General features: G+C 43.5%; 1 protein-coding gene across 1 annotated transcript; it reads left to right on the forward strand.

Moving 5' to 3' along the window:
• Positions 1 to 6,110: 6,110 nt before the first annotated feature.
• Positions 6,111 to 25,488, forward strand: sec22c (SEC22 homolog C, vesicle trafficking protein). The gene is made up of 6 exons (XM_045711089.2): positions 6,111 to 6,324; positions 16,709 to 16,920; positions 19,782 to 19,945; positions 22,274 to 22,453; positions 22,554 to 22,672; positions 22,895 to 25,488. Exons 2-6 carry the CDS (start codon positions 16,739 to 16,741, stop codon positions 23,159 to 23,161), a joined length of 912 nt encoding a protein of 303 aa, XP_045567045.2. The 5' UTR covers positions 6,111 to 6,324; positions 16,709 to 16,738; the 3' UTR covers positions 23,162 to 25,488.
• Positions 25,489 to 26,179: the final 691 nt, after the last annotated feature.

A 26,179-nucleotide genomic window follows, 5' to 3' on the forward strand; every position in this document is an offset into this window, starting at 1 on the left:
AGTAACTATGTATTATATATAGTAGCTATGTATTATATATAGTAGTTATAGTAACTGTGTATTATATATAGTAGCTATGTATTATATATAGTAGTTATAGTAACTGTGTATTATATATAGTAGTTATAGTAACTATGTATTATATATAGTAGTTATAGTAACTGTGTATTATATATAGTAGCTATGTATTATATATAGTAGTTATAGTAACTGTGTATTATATATAGTAGTTATAGTAACTATGTATTCTCGCTAGGGACTGGATTATCTCCGTCCTCCGTTTCTCTCTGGGGACTGGATTATCTCTGTCCTCCGTTTCTCGCTAGGGACTGGATTATCTCCGTTTCTCTCTAGGGACTGGATTATCTCTGTCCTCCGTTTCTCGCTAGGGACTGGATTATCTCCGTTTCTCTCTAGGGACTGGATTATCTCCGTCCTCCGTTTCTCGCTAGGGACTGGATTATCTCCGTCCTCCGTTTCTCTCTAGGGACTGGAACTACACAAAAGTACTTCCTCTATCCAGAGTAGCCAGCCTACTCTCGCCCTTCTTTGACAGCTGCTATCCGTTCACCTTCTTTCATGGCTGTTAACTAGCTACCTACAAATGCATTTGGAGACTACAACACCTTCCATTAAGTTTGCGGACGACATCAGACGACATGACGGTGGTAGACCTGATCACCGACGACGATCAAACAGCCTATAGGGAGGAAGTCAGACCTGGCAGTGTGTTGCCAGGACAACAACCTCTCCCTCAACGTCGGCAAGACAAAAGGAGCTGATCACGGACTACAGGAAACGGAGGGCCGAGCACGCCCCCATCCAAAGCTGCAGGCTAAAGTTAAATCTAGACTTGGTTTCCTCTATCGTAATCGCTCCTCTTTCACCCCAGCTGCCAAACTAACCCTGATTCAGATGACCATCCTACCCATGCTAGATTACGGAGACATAATTTATAGATCGGCAGGTAAGGGTGCTCTCGAGCGGCTAGATGTTCTTTACCATTCGGACATCAGATTTGCCACCAATGTTCCTTATAGGACACATCACTGCACTCTATACTCCTCTGTAAACTGGTCATCTCTATATACCCATCGCAAGACCCACTGTTTGATGCTTATTTATAAAAACCTCTTAGGCCTCACTCCCCCCTATCTGAGATATCTACTGCAGCCCTCATCCTCCACATACAACACCCGTTCACTCCCCCCTATCTGAGATATCTACTGCAGCCCTCATCCTCCACATACAACACCCGTTCACTCCCCCCCTATCTGAGATATCTACTGCAGCCCTCATCCTCCACATACAGCACCCGTTCACTCCCCCCTATCTGAGATATCTACTGCAGCCCTCATCCTCCACATACAGCACCCGTTCACTCCCCCCTATCTGAGATATCTACTGCAGCCCTCATCCTCCACATACAACACCCGTTCACTCCCCCCTATCTGAGATATCTACTGCAGCCCTCATCCTCCACATACAGCACCCGTTCACTCCCCCCTATCTGAGATATCTACTGCACCCGTTCTGCCAGTCACATTCTGTTAAAGGTCCCCAAAACACACACATCCCTGGGTCGCTCCTCTTTTCAGTTCGCTGCAGCTAGCGACTGGAACGAGCTGCAACAAACACTCAAACTGGACAGTTTTATCTCCATCTCTTCATTCAAAGACTCAATCATGGACACTCTGACAGTTGTGGCTGCTTTGCGTGATGTATTGTTGCCTCTACCTTCTTGGCCTTTGTGCTGTTGTCTGTGCCCAATAATGTTTGTACCCTGTTTTGTGCTGCTACCATGTTGTGCTACTACCATGTTGTTGTCATGAGTTGCTGCCATGCTGTGTTGTCATCTTATGTCTCTCTTTATGTAGTGTTGCGTTATCTCTCCTGTCGTGATGTGTGTTTTGTCCTATATTTATATATTTTTTATTTTTAATCCCAGCCACCATCCCCACAGGAGGCCTTTTGCCTTTTGGTAGGCCATCATTGTAAATAAGAATTTATTCTTAACTGACTTGCCTAGTTAAATAAAGATCAAATAAAATACATTAATGGGGCTGTTGTGGAACAGGCTGAACGCTTCAAGTTCCTCAGTGTCCTCATAACATATCATGGTTCACAAAGATTTGGCATGGGTCCCTAGATCCTCAAAAGGTTCTACAGCTGCACCATCGAGAGCATCCTGACCGGTTGCATTACCGCCTGGTATGGCAACTGCTCGGCATCTGACCGTAAGGCGCCACAGAGGGTAGTGCGTACGGACCAGTACTGTACATCACTGAAGCCAAGCTTCCTGTCATCTAAGACCTATATACTAGGCGATGTCAGAGGAATGGACAAAACATTGTCAAAGACTCCAGTCACCCAAGTCATAGACTGTTCTCTCTGAAACTGGCTCTCATGAGGACAGCCACAGGAATGCATTCGTCACAAGACCGATATATGGTCTCGAGACCGGAATCGAAATTTGGACCGACTCCACCTTCACCATCTTCGTAACATCAAATGAATCTCCCCCCAAAAAATGCAGAATTGTTAATGAATCTCAGTCCAACAAGAAACTGCTTGTAGCTCCTCTCTTCTTGCTCATGACTTTATTCTCACTAACTTCACTCAATCAAACAGTGCTTCTGCTTCCACTATTGCAAAGCATATGACTGTTTAAGCCCAAAACCAAACTGATTCCAGCTTCACCAGAGCCTGTGTTTCCAATAGGAGCAAATTAAGCATAGTGGGCAAAACAAGCACGGAGGTGGGCAGAGCCAAGCACGAACTAGCAAGATCCTAGGCTTGTTGTAGCATGTATTTGCATATTTCCGTTAGAGAATGCTTACTCTGTGAAGTGCACGTGTGCAATAACTCAATTCGCCCTAGCACTCCTTTTAAACAATGCCATTTTTGGAAACTTTGACTAAAGTCTAAAAAGGGGTAAACGTCTACTTATCCAATCTGTTCAAAACAGATTCTTGTTTTGGGAACAGAAAACTGTACTGAGATCGAATGTTTCATCGATGAGAAAATGTGCAGAATGTCGTCCCAGTTCTATCTCGTGCCATACTCTCCCACTGCCGGACACTGGACTTCCTCTCCTCACCATGGGGTTTTGTCTTTGGGCAAAAGGCCATCCTCTGTCCTCTCTCTTCCATGATCTGGAAAACAATAAGTGGTTGAGGAATCTGTCAATTCGTTAGTTGTCCTCCTAGATGGCCTCCTTTGGTGAGGAAGCACAAGTTCATCGTGGATACTCATGTGTATCCTACCGCAGAATAGTTTTGAAATCTGCCACACACCCCTTAAATCAGTTTTATTTTTTTTGGTCAGAGGAGAAAAACATGCACATGTTTAAACCATCAGAGTCTAAGCCCTGTCTTAGCCCGGGAGGGGGGGGGGGGGGGGGTCTACTAAGTTAGGAGGAATTGTTTTAAGAAGGTCATACCAAGGATCATTTAGCTATTTGATTTGGAATTTTAAAACCCATGAAGTATATATATATAAAAAAAGATATTCAAAAATGATTTGATACATTTATTTTGGGCCTTACTGCTATTAGCCCATACAAATGCATTGAACAACAGATTCACTACATGGAACAACAGAAAGTCCCCCCACAAAATATCAAAAGGTAGTTTATTCTGAAGTATCTGTCATATACTAGGATTTTAAATATATCTCTTTTTTTATTTTTTACATGTATTTAACCACATATTTTTGCCAATAAACAGTCTCCATATATACTTACATTTAGTGTTTTAACTGGTACTGGGAACATGAGTCTTGTAAGGCCTGTCCTAGAGAAAAACAACCGAAACGTACATGTTAGTGAGAGTCTCACCTTTGCCCAGAGGGTAAAGTGTGTATTAGTGTGTAGCCCAAAACGTCCAGAAACTACAGACAGAAGTTGGCTGTACCGATGTCATACGAGGCTTCAGAACCATCGTGTTAGTGAGAGTCTCATCTGTCAATATAGGGCTCATAATAGTTTATAGGCCAAACAGCTCGGACCGATTTCCGGGATTTCGCCTGCCTTCCCGCCACTGAGAGAAAGACTCCCATTGTTAGAGTGGAGACATGAGCATCTCGTCATTGTGGGGCGGCAGCGTAGCCTAGTGGTTAGAGCGTTGGACCAGTAACCAGCAGGTAGTCTAGTGGTTAGAGCGTTGGGCCAGTAACCAGCAGGTAGTCTAGTGGTTAGAGCGTTGGGCCAGTAACACAGCAGGTAGCCTAGTGGTTAGAGCGTTGGGCCAGTAACCAGCAGGTAGCCTAGTGGTTAGAGCGTTGGGCCAGTAACCAGCAGGTAGCCTAGTGGTTAGAGCGTTGGGCCAGTAACCAGCAGGTAGCCTAGTGGTTAGAGCGTTGGACTAGTAACCAGCAGGTAGCCTAGTGGTTAGAGCGTTGGGCCAGTAACCAGCAGGTAGCCTAGTGGTTAGAGCGTTGGGCCAGTAACCAGCAGGTAGCCTAGTGGTTAGAGCGTTGGGCTAGTAACCAGCAGGTAGCCTAGTGGTTAGAGTGTTGGACCAGTAACCGAAAAGTTGCTAGATCGAATCCCCGACCTGACAAGGTAAAAATCTGTCATTCTACCCCTGAACAAGGTAGTTAACCCACTGTTCCTAGGCCGTCATTGAAAATAAGAATTTGTTCTTAACCGACTTGCCTAGTTAAATAAAGTTTAAATAAAATATACATAAAGATCTCTGGTGAATTGTAAAGTTGGCAGGTGAACAGTTACTGCTCCTTTCTAAATAAAATACTTCACCAGAGGATCATTTGCTTCTTTTAAAATGTTTTGCTGTGGATTGTTTCAAATCACCAGTGTGTTTGGGAAGCCCGCAATTTGGGATGTAATGTTACAATGTTGTACTTCACTAGCAATTGCTCAAGTCAAGACAGAAAGGGAGGCAGACAGGCGGAGTATGTTGTGGAAATATTGAATCAAATATTTCTCAGATAAATTCAAAAAGACTATAATACAACAGTAACAGAAGCCGAGCAATTCCATGGAACAACTGAATTTTCTTGTTACAGACCTCAGGCTTTATAGGTTTCCACCTTCAGATATCACACATGGTCCCTCCCCTCTATGTAGAGGAGTAACACCCCTTGGCCTCTCGCCACCATTATCTTCTTGTCCCAATTCTTGCTTGTTAACTGCATCTGCTCAGATGTGGGCGCCACCATTAGATTATAATAGTGGCGGCGCCATAGTGTTAATACAAAAAATAATACATTTATTACATATATACTTTCCTAATAAGTGCTTTTCTAATAATACTTGATTAGTACACATGTTCTTATTACAGATACATGGCTTGTGGTGCCTATATTAAGTAACTAAGGTACACATTTTCTGCTTACGTTCTGTTTTTACATGTCTAGTGATTAACTCCGTGTTGACCCAGTCTGTACACTCCCGTGGATTCTGCTTACATTCTGTTTTATATGTCCAACGGTTAACTCTTTGTTTATCCAGCTCTGTCCATTCACCTGAGCTCAGCCTTTATTCTGCTTAAACAAGTCTATTAATTAACCCTATGTCTCAATACTACAGGGAGAAAAGTCTGGATCCTGGAAAATCAACCATAGTCATGAATTTTCACCTACAAGTAGAGAGCTTGTGATTGAAAAAAAACAGAATTTATCATGATATTTTCTAATGTTTGTATTTGTCAGCTTTAGGCCTATGCATTTTACTTAGTTGAGGATGGAAGTTAGAGGCCTACAGCTGCATCTCGGAGTTTTACACTCGTTTCTTTAGCCGCCAAAGGACCACAGTGTATCAATGTGTCCATAGAGGCTAGTGCTCTTGCCAAAATTACATTTAAACTTTTCTAATTGTATACTTTTTTTTTTTTTTTTTTTTACTTCTGATTTTTATGATTAACAACGTGACAATGACTTTGAGAAAACGAAAACGTTATTATTGAAATGAATCATAACAGGCACGCAGATCGGTAGAAACGGTAGCACTACACAGCTGATTGAAATCATCAAAGCTTGATGATGAGTTGGTAATTTGAATCAGCTGTGTCGTGCTGGGAAGGACGTCCCAACCCGAACCGTAAGGTTTATTGAGCTACTGTCTCTTTAAGAAAAGACGTCGCGGAACCCGGAAGAAGATTTTTGTTTTCATCTTTTCCCATAATGCTTAGCAATAAAAAAATATATTAAGAAAGCTAGTGTGTATTTTCAAAGTATTGGACAACAGTCTACCTTAAATTACATGTACAGTCATTGGCAAAACATAACTAAAAGTGTCTACTTTCCTTCACATGTTGTATCACAACAATTTGAGATAAACAAAATGTACCGAAGAATGTTAAGGTAAGGTAAACATAGTAGCTAGCTGCTAACGCTGTTAGCCAGCCACGTTTGCAACAAGCAATATTTCTGTTCGCCACGGTGCGCTTATTGGTGTGATATGCTTTCCTAAAATAATTATGGAGACTCGTTTATCTAAAGTCAGTCACTGTGACTGAAAGTCAGGCTTGCTGCTTAACACATTGCTACTTTTAGACTCATATTCAACTTGTTGTGGCAATGAAACGTGCATTGAGCCATCTGTTAGCAGGCAGGGCGAACCTTAGCCTGGTGACCCGATGTTGAATTGTACAGGATTCAACGTCCAGGATAAATGAGCGTTTGGGATCAGGAAAGTTTCCTCTGACGACCTCTACAAGCCAGAATGTTAAATACAATTATATTTTAACTTACTTTACCGGTTGTCCGTGCGGGTAGATAAGATGTGACGGATCTCCTCGTCTCGGTCTTATGTAGCAACATTTGAAGTGGTGTTTTTTTTTTTTTTTACATTGGATAAAAGTAGAGACTAGAAAATGGTATCATACACTGCAATTGAGGAACAATGGGAAAGTAATTATGCTTTGAAAGTTGATAAACTTCACCTTACTTTTAAGAAAATGGCCCCTGAATATTTCGGTAAACCTATTGGAGAGCTCTTTGTCCACACTAGGGCTGTCCCCTACAAAAATATATGTCTTGGTCTACCGAAAGTCATCTGTTCATGCGACCAATCTATTGCTCTAAAATTTGAAACGTATTTTCCATACATAGACACGCCCAATGTATTAATTGTAAATGTACTAGTGATGTGTAATGGGGAATTGATATAACTAACAAACGCAAACAATTTGCACAATGAAGTAATGAAACAATAATGGGAGAGCAGTGCATTCTGGGCTGTAGCAGAACAAAGTGGAAAATGTTAAGGGGTCTGAATACTTCCTGAATGCACTGTGTGTATATATTTTTACTGCTCGACTAAAACCGTCTCGGTCGACCAACAGCCGAACGACCAAACAATCAACTAGTTGACTAATTGGGGTCAGCCCTAGTCTACACTCATTCAGCATCGTTTACACCCTCTTATAAATTACACAAACCCAAACCGACTGCGCTTGTGCGCCGTCGTGCGTAAATGTATTTTGTGCCACTACACCAAACGCGATCACGACACGCAGGTTAATATCAAAACAAGCTCTGAACCAATCATATTAATTTGGGGACAGGTTGAAAAGCATTAAATATTTATGCTAGTTAGCTTGCACTTGCTAGCTAATTCGTCCTGGGATATAAACATTGAGTTGTTATTTTACCTGAAATGCACAAGGTCCTCTACCCCGCCAATTAATCCACACATAAAACGTTCAACCGAATTGTTTTTAGTCATCTCTCTTCTTTCAGGATTGTTCTTCTCTTGACTTTGTATTGCGATTGGCAACTTTCATAAATTAGGTGCAATTACCGCCACCCACATGTGTATAACCAATGAGACGGCACGTGGGTATCTGCTTCTATAAACCAATGAGGCGATGGGAGAGGCAGGATTTGCAGCGCATCTGCGTCACAAATAGAACTGACTTCTATTTTAGTCATTGGCAATGCAAACGCTCGTTGGCGCGTGCAATAATTTAATAATTTAGATTTCTAAATGTATTTTGCAGCGCACGCGAAAGGCTGGTTTATACCTTGTCTATTGACATGTCGGTGGTAGAGGTCGCCCGATTTATGATTCTTCAACACCGATTATTGGAGGACCAAAAAAAGCCGATATTAATCGGACGCTTTTTTAAAAAATTAATTTTATTTTTATATATTTTTTTATTATATTTTTTTACATTATATTTTAGTATTTATTTATTTTTCCCCATTTTTTTTTCTTGATTTATTTTCTTTTCGTTTTCATTCATTTCGATTTTTTTTATTAATTAAAATCAAATCAAATGTATTGGTCACATACACATGGTTAGTAGATGTTAATGCGAGTGTAGCGAAATGCTTGTGCTTCAAGTTCCGACCGTGCAGTAATATCTAACAAGTAATCTACCAATTCCACAACAACTACCTTGTACACACAAGTGTAAAGGAATGAATACGAATATGTACATAAAAATATATAAATGAGTGATGGCCGAATGGCGTAGGCAAGATGCAGTAGATGGTATGGAGTACAGTGTATATACAAATGAGATGAGTAATGTAGGGTATGAAAACATATAAAGCGGCATTGTTTAATGTGGCTAGTGATACATTACATCAGGATGGCAAGATGCAGTAGATGGTATAGAGTACAGTATATACATATGAGATGAGTAATGTAGGGTATGAAAACATTATATAAAGTGGCATTGTAGAAAGTGGCTAGTGATACATCTAATACATCAAGATGCAGTAGATGGTATGGCGTACAGTATATACATCTGAGATGAATAATGTAGGTTATGTAAACATTATCTAATATAAAGTCGCAAGTAATAAATTGATTACATCAATGTTCCCATTATTAAAGTGGCTTGAGTTGAGTCAGTATGTTGGCAGCAGCCACTCAATGTTAGTGATGGCTGTTTAACAGTCTGATGGCCTTGAGATAGAAGCTGTTTTTCAGTCTCTTGGTCCCAGCTTTGATGCACCTGTACTGACCTCGCCTTTTGGATGATAGCGGGGGGAACAGGAAGTGGCTCGGGTGGTTGCTGTCCTTGATGATCTTTTTGGCCTTCCTGTGACATCGGGTGGTGTAGGTGTCCTGGAGGGCAGGTAGTTTGCCCCCGGTGATGCGTTGTGCAGACCTCACTACCCTCTGGAGAGCCTTACGGTTGTGGGCAGAGCAGCTGCCGTACCAGGCGGTGATACAGCCCGACAGGATGCTCTCGAATGTGCATCTGTAAAAGTTTGAGTGTTTTTGGTGACAAGACAAATTTCTTCAGCCTCCTGAGGTTGAAGAGGTGCTGCTGCGCCTTCTTCACCACGCTGTCTGTGTGGGTGGACCATTTCAGTTTGTCCGTGATGTGTACACCGAGGAACTTAACTCTCCACCTTCTCCACTACTGTCCCGTCGATGTGGATGGGGGGCTGCTCCCTCTGCTGTTTCCTGAAGTCCACGATCATCTCCTTTGTTTTGTTGACATTGAGTGTGAGGTTATTTTCCTGACACCACACTCCGAGGGCCCTCACCTCCTCCCTGTAGGCCGTCTCGTCGTTGTTGGTAATCAAGCCTACCACTGTAGTGTCGTCTGCAAACTTGATGATTGAGTTGGAGGCATGCTGGGCCATGCAGTCATGGATGAACAGGGAGTACAGGAGAGGGCTGAGAACGCACCCTTGTGGGGCCCCAGTGTTGAGGATCAGCGGGGTGGAGATGTTGTTACCTACCTTCACCACCTGGGGGCGGCCCGTCAGGAAGTCCAGGACCCAGTTGCACAGGGCCTCCAGCTTGATGACGAGTTTGGAGGGTACTGAATTCATTTATTTTTTCATTTATATATTTTTAAAATCTAATAATGACAATTACAACAATACTCAATGAACACTTTTGAACATCCACGTCACAAAAAGCAGTTCAAAAGTATAATCAAAAATAAATCTAAACATCTTGGCTTTAAATGGAGTCGGGACTTTAGAAGACTGAGCGACGAAAAATGAATGAGTGTCTGGTATTGGCTATAGAAGCAATGCTTCTATAATGCCTTTTATCAATTTGATCAATTTCTAAAATCGGAAATGATGTATGCGCTGCAAAGAAATCCAATGGACCTTTTACATAGCACCTGTACATAGCCCATCTATAATTTAGCCCAAACAACTACCTCTTCCTCTACTGTATTTATTTATTTTATTTTGCTCCTTTGCACCCCATTATCTCTATTTCTACTTTGCACTTTCTTCCACTACAAATCTACCATTCCAGTGTTTTACTTGCTATATTGTATTTACTTTGCCACCATGGACTTTTTTGCCTTTACCTCCCTTATCTCACCTCATTTGCTTTTCTACTGTATTATTGACTGTATGTTGTTTTACTCCATGTGTAACTCTGTGTTGTTGTAATGTGTCAAACTGCTTTGCTTTATCTTGGTCAGGTCGCAGTTGTAAATGAGAACTTGTTCACAACTTGCCTACCTGGTTAATTAAAGGTGAAATAAAGTAAAAAAACAGGCTGAAACACTGGACTCTTCTACCGCACAGCGTTCAGATTCCCTTTGCGGTAGCCTACTGAACAGCGTTCAGATTCCCTTTGCGGTAGCCTACTGAACAGCGTTCAGATTCCCTTTGCGGTAGCCTACTGAACAGCGTTCAGATTCCCTTTGCGGTAGCCTACTGAACAGCGTTCAGATTCCCTTTGCGGTAGCCTACTGAACAGCGTTCAGATTCCCTTTGCGGTAGCCTACTGAACAGCGTTCAGATTCCCTTTGCGGTAGCCTACTGAACAGCGTTCAGATTCCCTTTGCGGTAGCCTACTGAACAGCGTTCAGATTCCCTTTGCGGTAGCCTACTGAACAGCGTTCAGATTCCCTTTGCGGTAGCCTACTGAAGCTTTGTTTTTATGTTTTCAAAATAATTTAGCTTTTAGTGTTGATTAGGAACCGTGTCTAAAAAGCCAATACTTGTGAGCTGGCCCTCGTGATTGGCTGTTTGAGAGGTGACAAGCGTTCCTCTACTATGGAGACTAAACTTGGGGGCGTGTGCTAAGAAAAACATTATAGATAATTATCTCCATTTTATACTGTACATGTAATGGATTTGTTTGTTACTATTCTATAATTACGGTCACTCACAAACAGTGCACGAGCGTGCGGGGGGGAAAGAACCCCAACTACCGTAAATTCCGGACTATAAGCCGCAACTTTTTTCCCCACGCTTTGAACCTCGCGGCTTATACAATGACGCGGCTAATATATGGATTTTTCCCGCTTTCAAATTTGTGGGTCCTGACAGCGTGGAGCATTGTCAAAACATCCACTATCATCAACGGGTTTCGAAAGGCTGGACTGCTGCGTGTTGAAGAGGTCTCAGCGAGGGATTTGCCTGGGCGTTATACCAGAACCATGTTAGGTCTGGGCGTTATACCTTCAGACGCTGTATACCAGAACCATGTTAGGTCTGGGCGTTATACCTTCAGACGCTGTATACCAGAACCATGTTAGGTCTGGGCGTTATACCTTCAGACGCTGTATACCAGAACCATGTTAGGTCTGGGCGTTATACCTTCAGACGCTGTATACCAGAACCATGTTAGGTCTGGGCGTTATACCTTCATATGCTGTATACCAGAACCATGTTAGGTCTGGGCGTTATACCTTCATATGCTGTATACCAGAACCATGTTAGGTCTGGGCGTTATACCTTCAGACGCTGTATACCAGAACCATGTTAGGCCTGGGCGTTATACCAGAACCATGTTAGGCCTGGGCGTTATACCAGAACCATGTTAGGTCTGGGCGTTATACCTTCAGACGCTGTATACCAGAACCATGTTAGGCCTGGGCGTTATACCAGAACCATGTTAGGTCTGGGCGTTATACCTTCAGACGCTGTATACCAGAACCATGTTAGGTCTGGGCTTTATACCTTCAGACGCTGTATACCAGAACCATGTTAGGCCTGGGCGTTATACCAGAACCATGTTAGGTCTGGGCGTTATACCTTCAGACGCTGTATACCAGAACCATGTTAGGTCTGGGCGTTATACCTTCAGACGCTGTATACCAGAACCATGTTAGGTCTGGGCGTTATACCTTCAGACGCTGTATACCAGAACCATGTTAGGCCTGGGCGCCTCGACGCGTATACCAGAACCATGTTAGGTCTGGGCGTTATCCGACCGTGGCCTGGCGATACCTCGCTGTATACCAGAACCATGTTAGGTCTGGGCTTTATACCTTCAGACGCTGTATACCAGAACCATGTTAGGCCTGGGCGTCCGCCGGCGGGCTTATACCTTCAGACGCTGTATACCAGAACCATGTTAGGTCTGGGCGTTATACCTTCAGACGCTGTATACCAGAACCATGTTAGGCCTGGGCGTTATACCTTCAGACGCTGTATACCAGAACCATGTTAGGCCTGGGCGTTATACCTTCAGACGCTGTATACCAGAACCATGTTAGGTCTGGGCGTTATACCTTCAGACGCTGTATACCAGAACCATGTTAGGTCTGGGCGTTATACCTTCAGACGCTGTATACCAGAACCATGTTAGGTCTGGGCGTTATACCTTCATATGCTGTATACCAGAACCATGTTAGGTCTGGGCGTTATACCAGAACCATGTTAGGCCTGGGCTTTATACCTTCAGACGCTGTATACCAGTGTATTTTCCTATACATTTGTAATATTTGTAGCTTCCTTTTAACACGTGAGGAGATGAAGCAGATTGCGTTCTTCATTTCACATCACATTATTTGACATTATTAAGCTTTCCATTGTTCCCCAGAACAGTTGAGCCAGTCGCGTGTTTGTATGTAAATAGCAGGGAGAAAGGGCCTCAATAGACTGATCAGGAACGTGCAACTATAGTTTTCCTTTACAGAAAATACACTAGTTTATTAGTGCAACACATTAGCCAGAAAATAGCTTTATTTTCATCAGATAACAGAAGTTCAATGCTATTTGGCTGATAGCTGTACAAGTAGGCTAAATGAGCATAACAATTAAAAAGCAAGGCATTTTTTTTTTTAACTATGCATAGCCAACATATTTCTGTTTATCATAGAAATAATGTAGCCAGCTACATTTCCTAATGTTTTGCTTAAAGTTAATCTTGAATTTTATGGAGAAAAATTGGCCGGCTACACTGAGAAAATTACCTGAGAAGAAAGCTACTTGTCAGTCTGAACGCTGTCTGCTGATCGAATGCCAGTTCCTGAATTCTCATCACAGTGGAGAAGTGCAACTGAAGCACAAAATCTTATCTGTCTGCAGAAATGACAATAAGAACCATTTTAGATCTGTGCAGAAAAGAGATTTATTTTTTCCTGCATGAAAAACAGAATTCTGCGACCCATAAGTTTTAACTTGCTAGTTATCTGAGTGGCTGAATTAATAAGGTGACTGGGCATCATTGTGTTGGCTTTGTGGTTCAGATGCATGCTTTGTGCCGTGGTTCAGATGGCAGGTGTACAGATATCTTTTGATTTCCTTGTGTTCTTTCTCTTCTCCATTCTGGGCTGTCTGCTCCTCCCACATCTTCTCAGAGCGGGCAGACCTGTCACGTGTACATGTGCTGCTCCAGAGCCAGCACTCTTCATTTGCACAATGTGACTTGTAAATGTCCAAACTCACCAAAAATAACATTCGGTAGCTCCTACCTATATATGTTTAACTTTATGAGTTGGATAGCCTATCTTATCAATTGTTAATTAGACCCAAACTGCTACAGACCTATATCCATCCTGCCCTGCCTCTTTAAGGTCTTCGAAAGCCAAGTTAATAAGCAGATTGCTGACCATTTCGAATCCCACCGTACCTTCTCCGCTGTGCAATCCGGTTTCCGAGCTGGTCACGGGTGAACCTCAGCCACGCTCAAGGTCCTAAACGACATCATAACCGCCATCGATAAGAGACAGCACTGTGCAGCCGTCTCCATCGACCTGGCCAAGGCTTTCGACTCTGTCAATCACCGTATTCTTATCGGCAGACTCAACAGCCTTGGTTTCTCAAATGACTGCCTCGCCTGGTTTACCAACTACTTTGCAGACAGAGTTCAGTGTGTCAAATCGGAGGGGCCTGTTGTCCGGACCTCTGGCAGTCTCTATGGGGGAGCCACAGGGTTCAATTCTTGGGCCGACTCTCTTCTCTGTCATACATCAATGATGTTGCTCTTGCTGCTGGTGATTCTCTGATCCACCTCTACGCAGACGACACCATTCTGTATACTTCTAGCCCTTCTTTGGACACTGTGTTAACTAACCTCCCGACGAGCTTCAATGCCATACAACTCTCCTTCCGTGGCCTCCAACTGCTCTTAAACGCAAGTAAAACTAAATGCATGCTATTCAATCAATCACTGCCCGCACCTGCCCGCCCGTCCAGCATCACTACTCTGGACGGCTCTGACTTAGAATACGTGGACAACTACAAATACCTGGGTGACTGGTTAGACTGTAAACTCTCCTTCCAGACTCACATTAAACATCTCCAATCCAAAATTGAATCTAGAATCGGCTTTCTATTTCACAACAAAGCCTCCTTTACTCACGCCGCCAAACATACCCTAGTAAAACTGACTATCCTACCGATCCTCGACTTCGGCAATGTCATCTACAAAATAGCATCCAACACTCTACTCAGCAAACTGGATGCAGTCTATCACAGTACCATCCGTTTTGTTACCAAAGCCCCATATACTACCCACCACTGCAACCTGTATGCTCTATTCGGCTGGCCCTCGCTACATATTTGTCGCCAGACCCACTGGCTCCAGGTCATCTATAAGTCTATGCTAGGTAAAGCCCCGCCTTATCTCAGCTCACTGGTCACGATAACAACACCCACCCGTAGCACGCGCTCCAGCAGGTATATCTCACTGGTCATCCCCAAAGCCAACAGCTCCTTTGGCCGCCTTTCCTTCCAGGTCTCTGCTGCCACTGACTGGAACGAATTGCAAAAAATCGCGGAAGCTGGAGACTTAAATTTCCCTCACCAACTTTAAACATCAGCTACCTGAGCTGCTAACCGGTCGCTGCAGCTGTACATAGTCCATCTGTAAATATCCCATCCAATCTACCTACCTCATCCCCATACTGTTTTTATTTACTTTCTGCTCTTTTGCACACCAGTATCTCTACTTGCACATCATCATCAGCTCATTTATCACTCCAGTGTTAATCTGCTAAATTGTAATTACTTCGCTACTATGGCCTATTTATTGCCTTACCTCCTCATGCCTTTTGCACACACTGTATATAGACTTTCTTTTTTTCTATTGTGTTATTGACTGTATGTTTGTTTATTCCATGTGTAACTCTGTGTTGTTGTATGTGTCGAACTGCTTTGCTTTATCTTGGCCAGGTCGTAGTTGTAAATGAGAACTTGTTCTCAACTGGCTTACCTGGTTACCTGGTTTGCGCTCTTTAGCATATTTAGCTAGCAGCCTCCATGGATATTTGCTATTACTTGTGCTAATTTTGTTAGAATTCTGGTAATAGATGCTCAATGTGCTTTTTTTTTAAATCCCGAGCTGAGAGCGGGACGGTATGACGATAGGACAATCTGGATACCGCCCAACCCTAAAACATGTGCACGAGCTTGGCAGGTGTGCATGCGTTTTCATTGTGTGCATGCTTCACATCATAGAAACCTGAACGTTCTACCAGCACTTTGGAAAGTACACGTAATTATACTGAACCTTTGACGTTCCTATTATTAGCTAGCAAAATGAGGTCAACAGTTAGCTGCTAACAGTTAGCTAGCCAGTTGTCAGTCACTAGGTGGTGCATCCGCTCAGTAGTAGGCTAACAGTTAGCTGCTAACAGTTAGCTAGCCAGATGTCAGTCACTAGCTGGTACATCCGCTCAGTAGTAGGCTAACAGTTAGCGGCTAACAGTCCCTACTGTTAGCTAGCTAAATTAGGTCAACAGTTAGCTGCTAACAGTTAGCTAGCTAAATTAGGTCAACAAGCAAGGACATATTACAGGGTTTCCATAAAGAATATATACATATATTTTTGTCTTGTTCATTAAAGACTCCATCATAGGAAATGGCAGTTACAGGTGTTCATTATTTATTTTTTTAAATGAGTCCAAAGAGGGGCAGAGACCCCTTGCCTTAATTAATCATCAGCACCACCTTGTAAAAGAAAATAAAATGTTTGCCATCATTCTGCCATATAGTACACTAGCTAGCTAACTGTTAGCCTAGTACTACTGAGCGGATGCACCACCTAGTGACTGACAACTGGCTAGCTAACTGTTAGCAGCTAACTGTTAGCCTACTACTGAGCTGATGTACCACCTAGTGACTGACAACTGGCTAGCTAACTGTTAGCAGCTAACTGTTAGCCTACTACTACTGAGCGGATGCACCACCTAGTGACTGACAACTGGCTAGCTAACTGTTAGCAGCTAACTGTTAGCCTACTACTGAGCTGATGTACCACCTAGTGACTGACAACTGGCTAGCTAACTGTTAGCAGCTAACTGTTAGCCTACTACTACTGAGCGTTAGTCTAGACGGGAAAACGTTTTGCAATGAAAACAAGAGTTTCTATTGGACAGATTTATTTAAGTCCCCCCCCATGTTTGGTTCCGTTTGGTTCTGATTGGTTCCTAATGAATACTCCCCTGACTGCGGTACTGACTTCATACCAGATGTGACTCAGTTGTAATTGAGTCTCTGAGTCTCCTGTCGTGTCCTGTCCTCTGTATTTTGTATTGCACTCTGTTAAATGTTTTTTCCTGTGTTGTCGTTGCAGGCTATGTGAACCCAGTGGCCTGTGTGGACCATGTCTCTGATCCTGTTTGCACTGGTGGTGCGGGTCAGGGATGGTCTGCCTCTCTCAGCCTCCACTGACTTCCAACACAACCCAGAGCTGCAGGAGAGGAAGCAGCAGCTACGGACCATCTCCAAGGCCCTTAGCCTGTTCCCCGACAGAGGGGCGGTCAAGGGCCATGACCTCAATATATAGTAAGATATATATATATATATTTTTTCTTTCTATAGTATATTCTATACCTAGGTGTGTGTGTGTGTGTAGATGTGTGTGTATGTATGTGTGTGTGTGTATATATTATATTACTATATATGGATATGTGTATAGATAGATATAGTAAGGTGTGTGTGTGTGTGTAATATAGATAGTAAGGACACACACACTTCAGAAAGTATTCACACCCCTTTAACATTGTGTTACAGCCTGAATTTAAAATTATTTATATTGATATTTTTTTGGTCACTGGCCTTCACACAATACCCCATAATGTCAGTGGAACTGTTTTTATTTGGGGGGGGGCAATTAATCAAAATCTGAAATGTCTTGAATGAAAAAGTATTGAACCCCATTGTTATGGCAAGCCTCAATAAGTTCAGGAGTAAAAATGTGCTTAATAAGTTGGACTCACTCTGTGTGTAATAACAGTGTTTAACATGACTTCTGAATGACTCCCTCATCTCTGTACCCCACACATACAATTATCTGTAAAGTCCTTCAGTCGAGCAGTGAATTACAAACACAGATTCAACCACAAAGACCAGGGAGGTTTTCCAATCCCCTGCAAATAAGAGCACCTATTGGGAGACGGGTAAAAAAATTAAAAAGCGGACATTGAATATCCCTTTCAGCATGGTGACGTTATTAACTACACTTTGGATGGTGTATCGATACACCCAGTCACTACAAAGACTTTAACTTCTATGGACTATGTGGGACGCAAGCGTCCCACCCCTGGTACACCCTATCAACAACAGGTGAAATATCAAGAGCGCCAAATTTGAAAACAATTAAATGTCATAATTCAAATTTCTCAAACATACAACTATCTTACACCCTTTGAAAGATAAACATCTCCTTAATCTAACCACGTTGTCCGATTTCAAAAAGGCTTTACGGCGAAAGCATAAAGTTAGATTATGTTAGGACAGTACATTGAAAATAGCTGTGTGTAATGTTTTGTCAATGCAAAGACACGCGTCACCAAAAGCAGAAAACCAGCTAAAATTATGCACTGACCTTTGACAATCCTAGGACATTATGTTAGACAATGCATGCATTTTTTGTTCTATCAAGTTCATATTTATATCCAAAAACAGCGTTTTACTATGGCGTTAATGTTCAGGAAATCGTTTCCCTTCAATAACCGGCAGTCAAGTCAGCACCACAAATTAAATAATTAAAATTAGAAAACATTGGTAAAATATTATATTGTCATTTAAAGAATTATAGATTTACATCTCTTGAACGCAACTGGATTGCCAGATTTAAAAATAACCTTACTGGGAAATCACACTTTGCAATAATCTGAGCACTGCGCCCAGAAAAATACGCGTTGCGATACAGACTAGACGTCATGTTGGGGAGATCTAAAATCGAAAATACTATGTAAATAATCCATTACCTTTGATTCTCTTCATCAGATGTCACTTCCAGGAATCCCAGGTCCATAACAAATGTAGTTTTGTTCGAAAAAGCCCCTGTGTGTTTCAATGGCATAGGCTTAAAGGTAATTCTACACATCAGGTATCCACTTCCTGTCAGAGTTTGTCTCAGGGTTTTGACTGCCATATGAGTTCTGTTATACTTAGACACCATTCAAACAGTTTTAGAAAATTCAGAGAGTTTTCTATCCAAACCTGAACAATAATATGCATATTCTAGCTTCTGAGTTGGTGTAGGAGGCAGTTAAAAATGGGCACATATTTTTTTCTAAATTCTCAATACTGCCCCCTAGCCCCAACAGGTTAATGGCTGTGATGGGATAAAATGGAGGATGGATCAACATTGTAGTTACTCCACAATAGTAACCTAATTGACAGAGTGAAAGAAGGAAGCCTGTACAGAATAACAAATATTCAAAAACATGCATCCTGTTTGCAACAAGGCACTAAAGTAATACTGCAAAAAATCTGGCAAATCCAATGCAACACATTACTGAGTACCATCAAGACCTGAAAATAGATGTCTAGACATGATCAACAAACAGTTTGACAGAGCTTGAGGAATCTTTAATAGGTTAATAGGTAAATGTTACACAATCCATTTGTGGAAATGTCTTACCCAGAAAGACTCACGGCTGTAATTGTTACGAAAGGTGATTATTGACTCACGTCCAGGGAGATCCAGACCGCCGTGTGAACACTCATGTAAATGTGATTTCTGTATGACTCAATACATGTTAGAATCACCTTTGGCAGTGATTTAAAGCTGTATTTCTGGGTAAGCCACACCTAGATTGGCACATTATTCTTAAAATGATTTAAGCTCTTGTCAAGTTGGCGGATGATCATCGCTAGACAGCCATTTTTCAGTCCTGCCGTAGAGTTAAGCCGATTTCAGTCAAAAACTGTAACTAGACCACTCAGGAACGTTCAACTTCTCCACTGTATGTTTGGCTTTGTGTTTTAGGTTTTTGTCCTGCTGAAAGATGGATAACCTAACACGATGCAGCCACATGCTTCAAAATATCAAGAGTGGTACTCAGTGTTGGATTTCAGCTTTTCATTTTTAATTTCTAAAAACATAATTCCACGTTGACATTATGGTGTGTTGTCACTGGCCTACACACACAATCTCAATGTAATTCATTTTAAATTCATGCTGTAACACAAAATGTGTTTAAGTCTAGGGGTGTGAATACTTTCTGAAGGTACTGTACCTCAACATAGCGAAAGTGGCACAGGGAAGATTAGACGGTAAACAGAATGGTTTCTGATCTGTTCAACCAAGTCTCCACATTTTGAAAATGATTCAGAAACTGTCCTGCTGCATACTGTGGGCAAGCTGTGACCGGCTGTTTCCTCCTCTCTTCCTCATCCCCCTCTCCTCCCTCTAGTTTCCTCTCCAGTGAGGGTGTATCCTACATGAGCGTCTGTGACGCCAGCCTCCCTGCAGCCATGGCTTTCTGTTTTCTAGAGGACCTGCGCTGGGAGTTCACAGCTCATATGGACAACGCCAAGGTTGCCCTGGCAGCCAGGCCATACCCCTTTCTGGAGTTCGGTGTGTAGAAGGGGGAGGGGGGGTGATGTAGAAGGGGGAGGGGGGTGATGTAGAAGGGGGAGGGGGGTGATGTAGAAGGGGTGGTGGGGGAGGGGGGGGTGTAGAAGGGGGAGGGGGGTGATGGGGGGAGGGGTGGTGTAGAAGGGGGAGGGGGGTGATGGGGGGAGGGGTGGTGCAGAAGGGGGAGGGGGGTGATGTAGAGGGGGGGGGGGGGGGGGGGGGGTGTAGAGGGGGGTGATGGGGGGTTGAGAAGTGTGCAGGGGTAGACAACCCTGTTCCTGTAGTGCTGTAGGACCCTAGAGCAGGGGTAGACAACCCTGTTCCTGGAGTGCTGTAGGACCCTAGAGCAGGGGTAGACAACCCTGTTCCTGTAGTGCTGTAGGACCCTAGAGCAGGGGTAGACAACCCTGTTCCTGGGGTGCTGTAGGACCCTAGAGCAGGGCTAGACAACCCCTGGACAGGAGCCTTGGTGCTACAGTCCATCAGGTAGCCTAGTGGTTAGAGCCTTGGTGCTCCAGTCCAGCAGGTAGCCTAGTGGTTAGAGCCTCGGTGCTCCAGTCCAGCAGGTAGCCTAGTGGTTAGAGCCTCGGTGCTACAGTCCAGCAGGTAGCCTAGTGGTTAGAGCCTTGGTGCTACAGTCCAGCAGGTAGCCTAGTGGTTAGAGCCTCGGTGCTACAGTCCATCAGGTAGCCTAGTGGTTAGAGCCTCGGTGCTACAGTCCAGCAGGTAGCCTAGTGGTTAGAGCCTTGGTGCTACAGTCCAGCAGGTAGCCTAGTGGTTAGAGCCTCGGTGCTCCAGTCCAGCAGGTAGCCTAGTGGTTAGAGCCTCGGTGCTCCAGTCCAGCAGGTAGCCTAGTGGTTAGAGCCTTGGTGCTCCAGTCCAGCAGGTAGCCTAGTGGTTAGAGCCTCGGTGCTACAGTCCAGCAGGTAGCCTAGTGGTTAGAGCCTTGGTGCTACAGTCCATCAGGTAGCCTAGTGGTTAGAGCCTTGGTGCTACAGTCCAGCAGGTAGCCTAGTGGTTAGAGCCTCGGTGCTACAGTCCAGCAGGTAGCCTAGTGGTTAGAGCCTTGGTGCTACAGTCCAGCAGGTAGCCTAGTGGTTAGAGCCTTGGTGCTACAGTCCAGCAGGTAGCCTAGTGGTTAGAGCCTTGGTGCTACAGTCCAGCAGGTAGCCTAGTGGTTAGAGCCTCGGTGCTACAGTCCAGCAGGTAGCCTAGTGGTTAGAGCCTCGGTGCTACAGTCCAGCAGGTAGCCTAGTGGTTAGAGCCTTGGTGCTACAGTCCAGCAGGTAGCCTAGTGGTTAGAGCCTCGGTGCTCCAGTCCAGCAGGTAGCCTAGTGGTTAGAGCCTTGGTGCTACAGTCCAGCAGGTAGCCTAGTGGTTAGAGCCTCGGTGCTCCAGTCCAGCAGGTAGCCTAGTGGTTAGAGCCTTGGTGCTCCAGTCCAGCAGGTAGCCTAGTGGTTAGAGCCTTGGTGCTACAGTCCAGCAGGTAGCCTAGTGGTTAGAGCCTCGGTGCTCCAGTCCAGCAGGTAGCCTAGTGGTTAGAGCCTTGGTGCTACAGTCCAGCAGGTAGCCTAGTGGTTAGAGCCTTGGTGCTACAGTCCAGCAGGTAGCCTAGTGGTTAGAGCCTCGGTGCTACAGTCCAGCAGGTAGCCTAGTGGTTAGAGCCTCGGTGCTCCAGTCCAGCAGGTAGCCTAGTGGTTAGAGCCTCGGTGCTCCAGTCCAGCAGGTAGCCTAGTGGTTAGAGCCTTGGTGCTCCAGTCCAGCAGGTAGCCTAGTGGTTAGAGCCTCGGTGCTACAGTCCAGCAGGTAGCCTAGTGGTTAGTGCCTTGGTGCTCCAGTCCAGCAGGTAGCCTAGTGGTTAGAGCCTTGGTGCTACAGTCCAGCAACATTAATGTGTTGAACAGAGGTCATCTGTAGGTCATCTATATATTTTATTTTATCCCATGAGGCAGTCATGTAGGCAGGAGTCCAGATACGTAAAAACAACATACAATATCATTGCAGCAGTATAAATAGAAGGGATTATTTTATATTAGACAACAGCCTAGCCTGGCTGCAGCAGCAGTATAACCAGAGGGGTTAATATTCTATTCTATTCTATTCTATTCTATTAGACAACAGCCTAGCCTGGCTGCAGCAGCAGTATAAATAGAAGGGTTAATATTCTATTCTATTCTGTTAGATAACAGCCTAGCCTGGCTGCAGCAGCAGTATAACCAGAGGGGTTAATATTCTATTCTATTCTATTCTATTCTATTAGACAACAGCCTAGCCTGGCTGCAGCAGCAGTATAAATAGAAGGGTTAATATTCTATTCTATTCTGTTAGACAACAGCCTAGCCTGGCTGCAGCAGCAGTATAACCAGAGGGGTGGTCCAGCGCTGGAGGTCACTCTGACCGAGGTACAGGAGGATCTGAAAACACGCCCTTTGCAGATCCTCACCCTGGAGGAGGTGGAGCTTACCAACGGGTCAGCCAATGGCCACGCGGAACAACTTTCTGAATCCGGTAAGAATCCGAAGAAGGAGGACCTTTTGCCTCAGAGATCGACGTTTTTACTTCAGTTAAACGTTGCTTGATCCTGTGTTGTGTTGGATCGGTCCTCCAGGTCAGAACCAGAGGTTGCAGCCAGTGACCGCCCCAGGAATCCTCTCACTGGTCCTCAACATCATGTGTTCTTCTCTGAACCTCATCAGGGGAGTTCACCTCATAGAGAATACCTTCCAGGTACAATATTCTATTAAACAGGTAGAAGATACCTTCCAGGTACAATATTCTATTAAACATGTAGAAGATACCTTCCAGGTCCTCCATTCTATTTAGCGATGTCTAATTCAACTTGGCTGATAATGTATTTTATTCTGCTAATGTTGTAGTCCGCTCATAAAGACCAACTGTCTGTCAATGTCAACACTGTTCTGTTGTTCTTAAATGTCACGTTTGCTACAGGATGATTATGAAGGAATCTGGAATGTGCTGGCCTTCCTGTTGGCGTTCCTGTGCTGTGTTGGTCAGTGTCACCTGTACCTGTTCCACTCTTCTCTGAAGAGTGTCAAGTCCCTGGTACTGCTGAGTGTGGTCGCGGTCTGTAACTGCTTCCTGTTTGGTCTGAGGAATGTCTGGCAGCTGCTGTTCCACCTGGCGGTGGCCGTCCTCGTCACCCTCCTCACCCTCAACAGGAAACTACACGACAGAACCAATGACTGCGGGGTCTGAGGGAGGGGGGGGGGGGGCCATTTAGTGCGTAGCACCACCACAGTAGGCTACGTACAGGCCGGTAGGGCAGGAAGAGGATCCATCCCAGACAGAACCAATGACTGCGGGGTCTGAGGGAGGGGGGGGGACCATTTAGTGCGTAGCACCACCACAGTAGGCTACGTACAGGCCGGTAGGGCAGGAAGAGGATCCATCCCAGACAGAACCAATGACTGCGGGGTCTGAGGGAGGGGGGGGGACCATTTAGTGCGTAGCACCACCACAGTAGGCTACGTACAGGCCGGTAGGGCAGGAAGAGGATCCATCCCAGACAGAACCAATGACTGCGGGGTCTGAGGGAGGGGGGGGACCATTTAGTGCGTAGCACCACCACAGTAGGCTACGTACAGGCCGGTAGGGCAGGAAGAGGATCCATCCCAGACAGACGTCTCCTATCATGTCCAGTGGGATAAAACATTGTTTTGTTTGTATAAGGATAATTTGTTGCTTTATTTCCATGTTTATTTGCACTGCGTTTACGTAGCGTCCCAGGCAGGTTTGAGGAGCGGTGGAGGACCTGACCACAGGGGAGAGATGGTCCTCAAATCGTCTTTTAGAAATTAATTCCAGATGAAGACAATTCGTTTTGAGCAAATTACTTGAATGATATGAATTTGTAATACAGACTGGCTATTAAAGGGCATCCGATGTTAGACTACAGCCAGTCAGGCGGTAGGTCTACGTTTGACGATGGTTAATTGAGATTAGATCGTCGGTGACGTGAAAAACACTCGCTGTCCAATCCAGACCTCTGCCGTACCTCAGTAAGTGATAATCAACAATCAGTCTGATTTCTCCAGGGTCTAAATGCAGCTAGCCTCACTAGAATAGGAAATGTACTATGCTTTCAATTCAATTAGCTTTTTTGCTTTATTTTAATTTTTTATTTTTTTTTGCATCTGTTGAATTGACGAATCAAAATGTCTCACCAAAGTATTTTCTGTTGTTTATGCAGAAAGCTTCCCTCTAGTTTTATAACCACAACACCAGGTGATATTCCTCTTCATGGTCGTCAGTATTGAGGAGTTAATATATCTTTTTTTAGATCATGGTTTTATAGTTTACAGGGCTAAGTAAGGTATTGTATTATTAGCAATATAACATATCTAATTTGTTGTTCAAGAAGGCTGTCGGTAATACTACTGTTGGTGATACTATGTTGTTTGGTAACAATGTGGTTGTAGTTTCATATGGAAATCACAAGTTAAAATTAATACAGAAACTTTTATATTGTGTAGTTAAAATAGATTTTGTAACACTGTAATAATGTAGTGACAGTGTATGTTGCATTTCGTTATCCTAAAACGATCGATCGATCGATTGATGCTTTTGGGGCTCCCGAGTGGCTCAGCAGTCTAAGGCACTGCATCTCAGTGCTAGAGGCGTCACTACAGACCCTGGTTTGAATCCAGGCTGTATCACAACCGGCCGTGATTGGGAGTCCCATAGGGCGGCGCACAATTGGCCCAGAGTCATCCGGGTTTTGGCCGGGGTAGGCTGTCATTGTAAATAAGAATTTGTTCTTAACTGACTTGCCTGGTTAAATTATAAATATATATAGATGTGATTTGGACACATCTGTGATATTTCTCTAAGGGCCCTTTTCATATTTAATAATAATAATAATTAATTTCAGCAGAATTTGAGCTGAAAAGACATGATTGGAAGAAACTATTTAACCGCTTTTTCTATGATTGAGAGACAGTTTGAATACAAATTGTCAAATTGAAGATTCATACCCGTTCTACTGAAATTCACACAGAGCTCACAAATGTTGGTGATTAGATGTGTAGATATTTGTGTTCCTCAAGCACCTGAGCACTGGTAATGGAATGTACAATAGTTTTAGATGCAAGACCAGTGAGTTTGCACTACGTTTGGCTTGTTTAGTGTTAACTACTGAACTGATCTTGTTCAGGGAACAATGTGGGGGTTGCAGGAAGACCCCCCCCAGGTTAAGCTGCTGTAACTGACAGACCAATATGTTGAATTTATTTAGTTTTTAATTGTAATTTTTGTTCTGTGTATTGATGGCTGCTTTAATGTCAAGAAGTCATTTACAGTTTCCTTAAATTGTTAATTGAAGTGGGGGAGAGAGGGCGTGTTAACGTTTCAGTCTACCAAGGGGTAACATTCAGGACCTCCTTTTCAAAATGTTGGGTGTGTCTTTTTTATAATGGAAATTGACTAGAGATGCCTGTATTAACACATGGTTTACCTATTGTGTGGTTTGTAATTTCTAAAGTAAAATAAACCGCTGTCTGAAAGGTGCAGTAATCCGAATCAAATTGACCAAATTAATTATGTTGTTTGTTGCCATGAACGTTGTAAAGTATGATGACATTTTGAAACCAAACGATGTTCAAATCCTTCTGTCTTATTTATAAAGTCTGCAGTGCTTTGCTATGAACAACATCCAGTATGTAGCTAACAGAACATGTTTACCTCATTCATCCAGTATGTAGCTAACAGAACATGTTTACCTCATTCATCCAGTATGTAGCTAACAGAACATGTTTACCTCATTCATCCAGTATGTAGCTAACAGAAGAACACGTTTACCTCATTCATCCAGTATGTAGCTAACAGAACACGTTTACCTCATTCATCCAGTATGTAGCTAACAGAAGAACATGTTTACCTCATTCATCCAGTATGTAGCTAACAGAACATGTTTACCTCATTCATCCAGTATGTAGCTAACAGAAGAACATGTTTACCTCATTCATCCAGTATGTAGCTAACAGAAGAACACGTTTACCTCATTCATCCAGTATGTAGCTAACAGAAGAACATGTTTACCTGATGTGTAATAGAGAATCTTGCATTCCAATTGGCACCATATTCCATATATAGTGCACTACGTTTGACCAGGGCCTATAGGTCTTTGGTCCAAAGTAGTGCACTATGAAGGGTATAGAGTGCCATTTAGGATTCAAACGTGAGTTCAATTGGAACAGACCACATTAACCACCAAAG

This window comes from Salmo salar, chromosome 29 (assembly GCF_965601325.2).
Source record: "Salmo salar chromosome 29, fSalSal1, whole genome shotgun sequence".
Taxonomy (NCBI): domain Eukaryota; kingdom Metazoa; phylum Chordata; class Actinopteri; order Salmoniformes; family Salmonidae; genus Salmo; species Salmo salar.

What these genes read in the sequence shown, in the direction of transcription:
- sec22c (XM_045711089.2), top strand. Translation starts at nt 16,739, where the DNA reads ATGTCTCTGATCCTGTTTGCACTGGTGGTGCGGGTCAGGGATGGTCTG. An exon ending in ATACCCCTTTCTGGAGTTCG is followed by an intron (nt 19,946 to 22,273) that starts GTGTGTAGAAGG and finishes CTATTCTGTTAG; the next exon opens with ACAACAGCCTAGCCTGGCTG. An exon ending in TCATAGAGAATACCTTCCAG is followed by an intron (nt 22,673 to 22,894) that starts GTACAATATTCT and finishes CGTTTGCTACAG; the next exon opens with GATGATTATGAAGGAATCTG.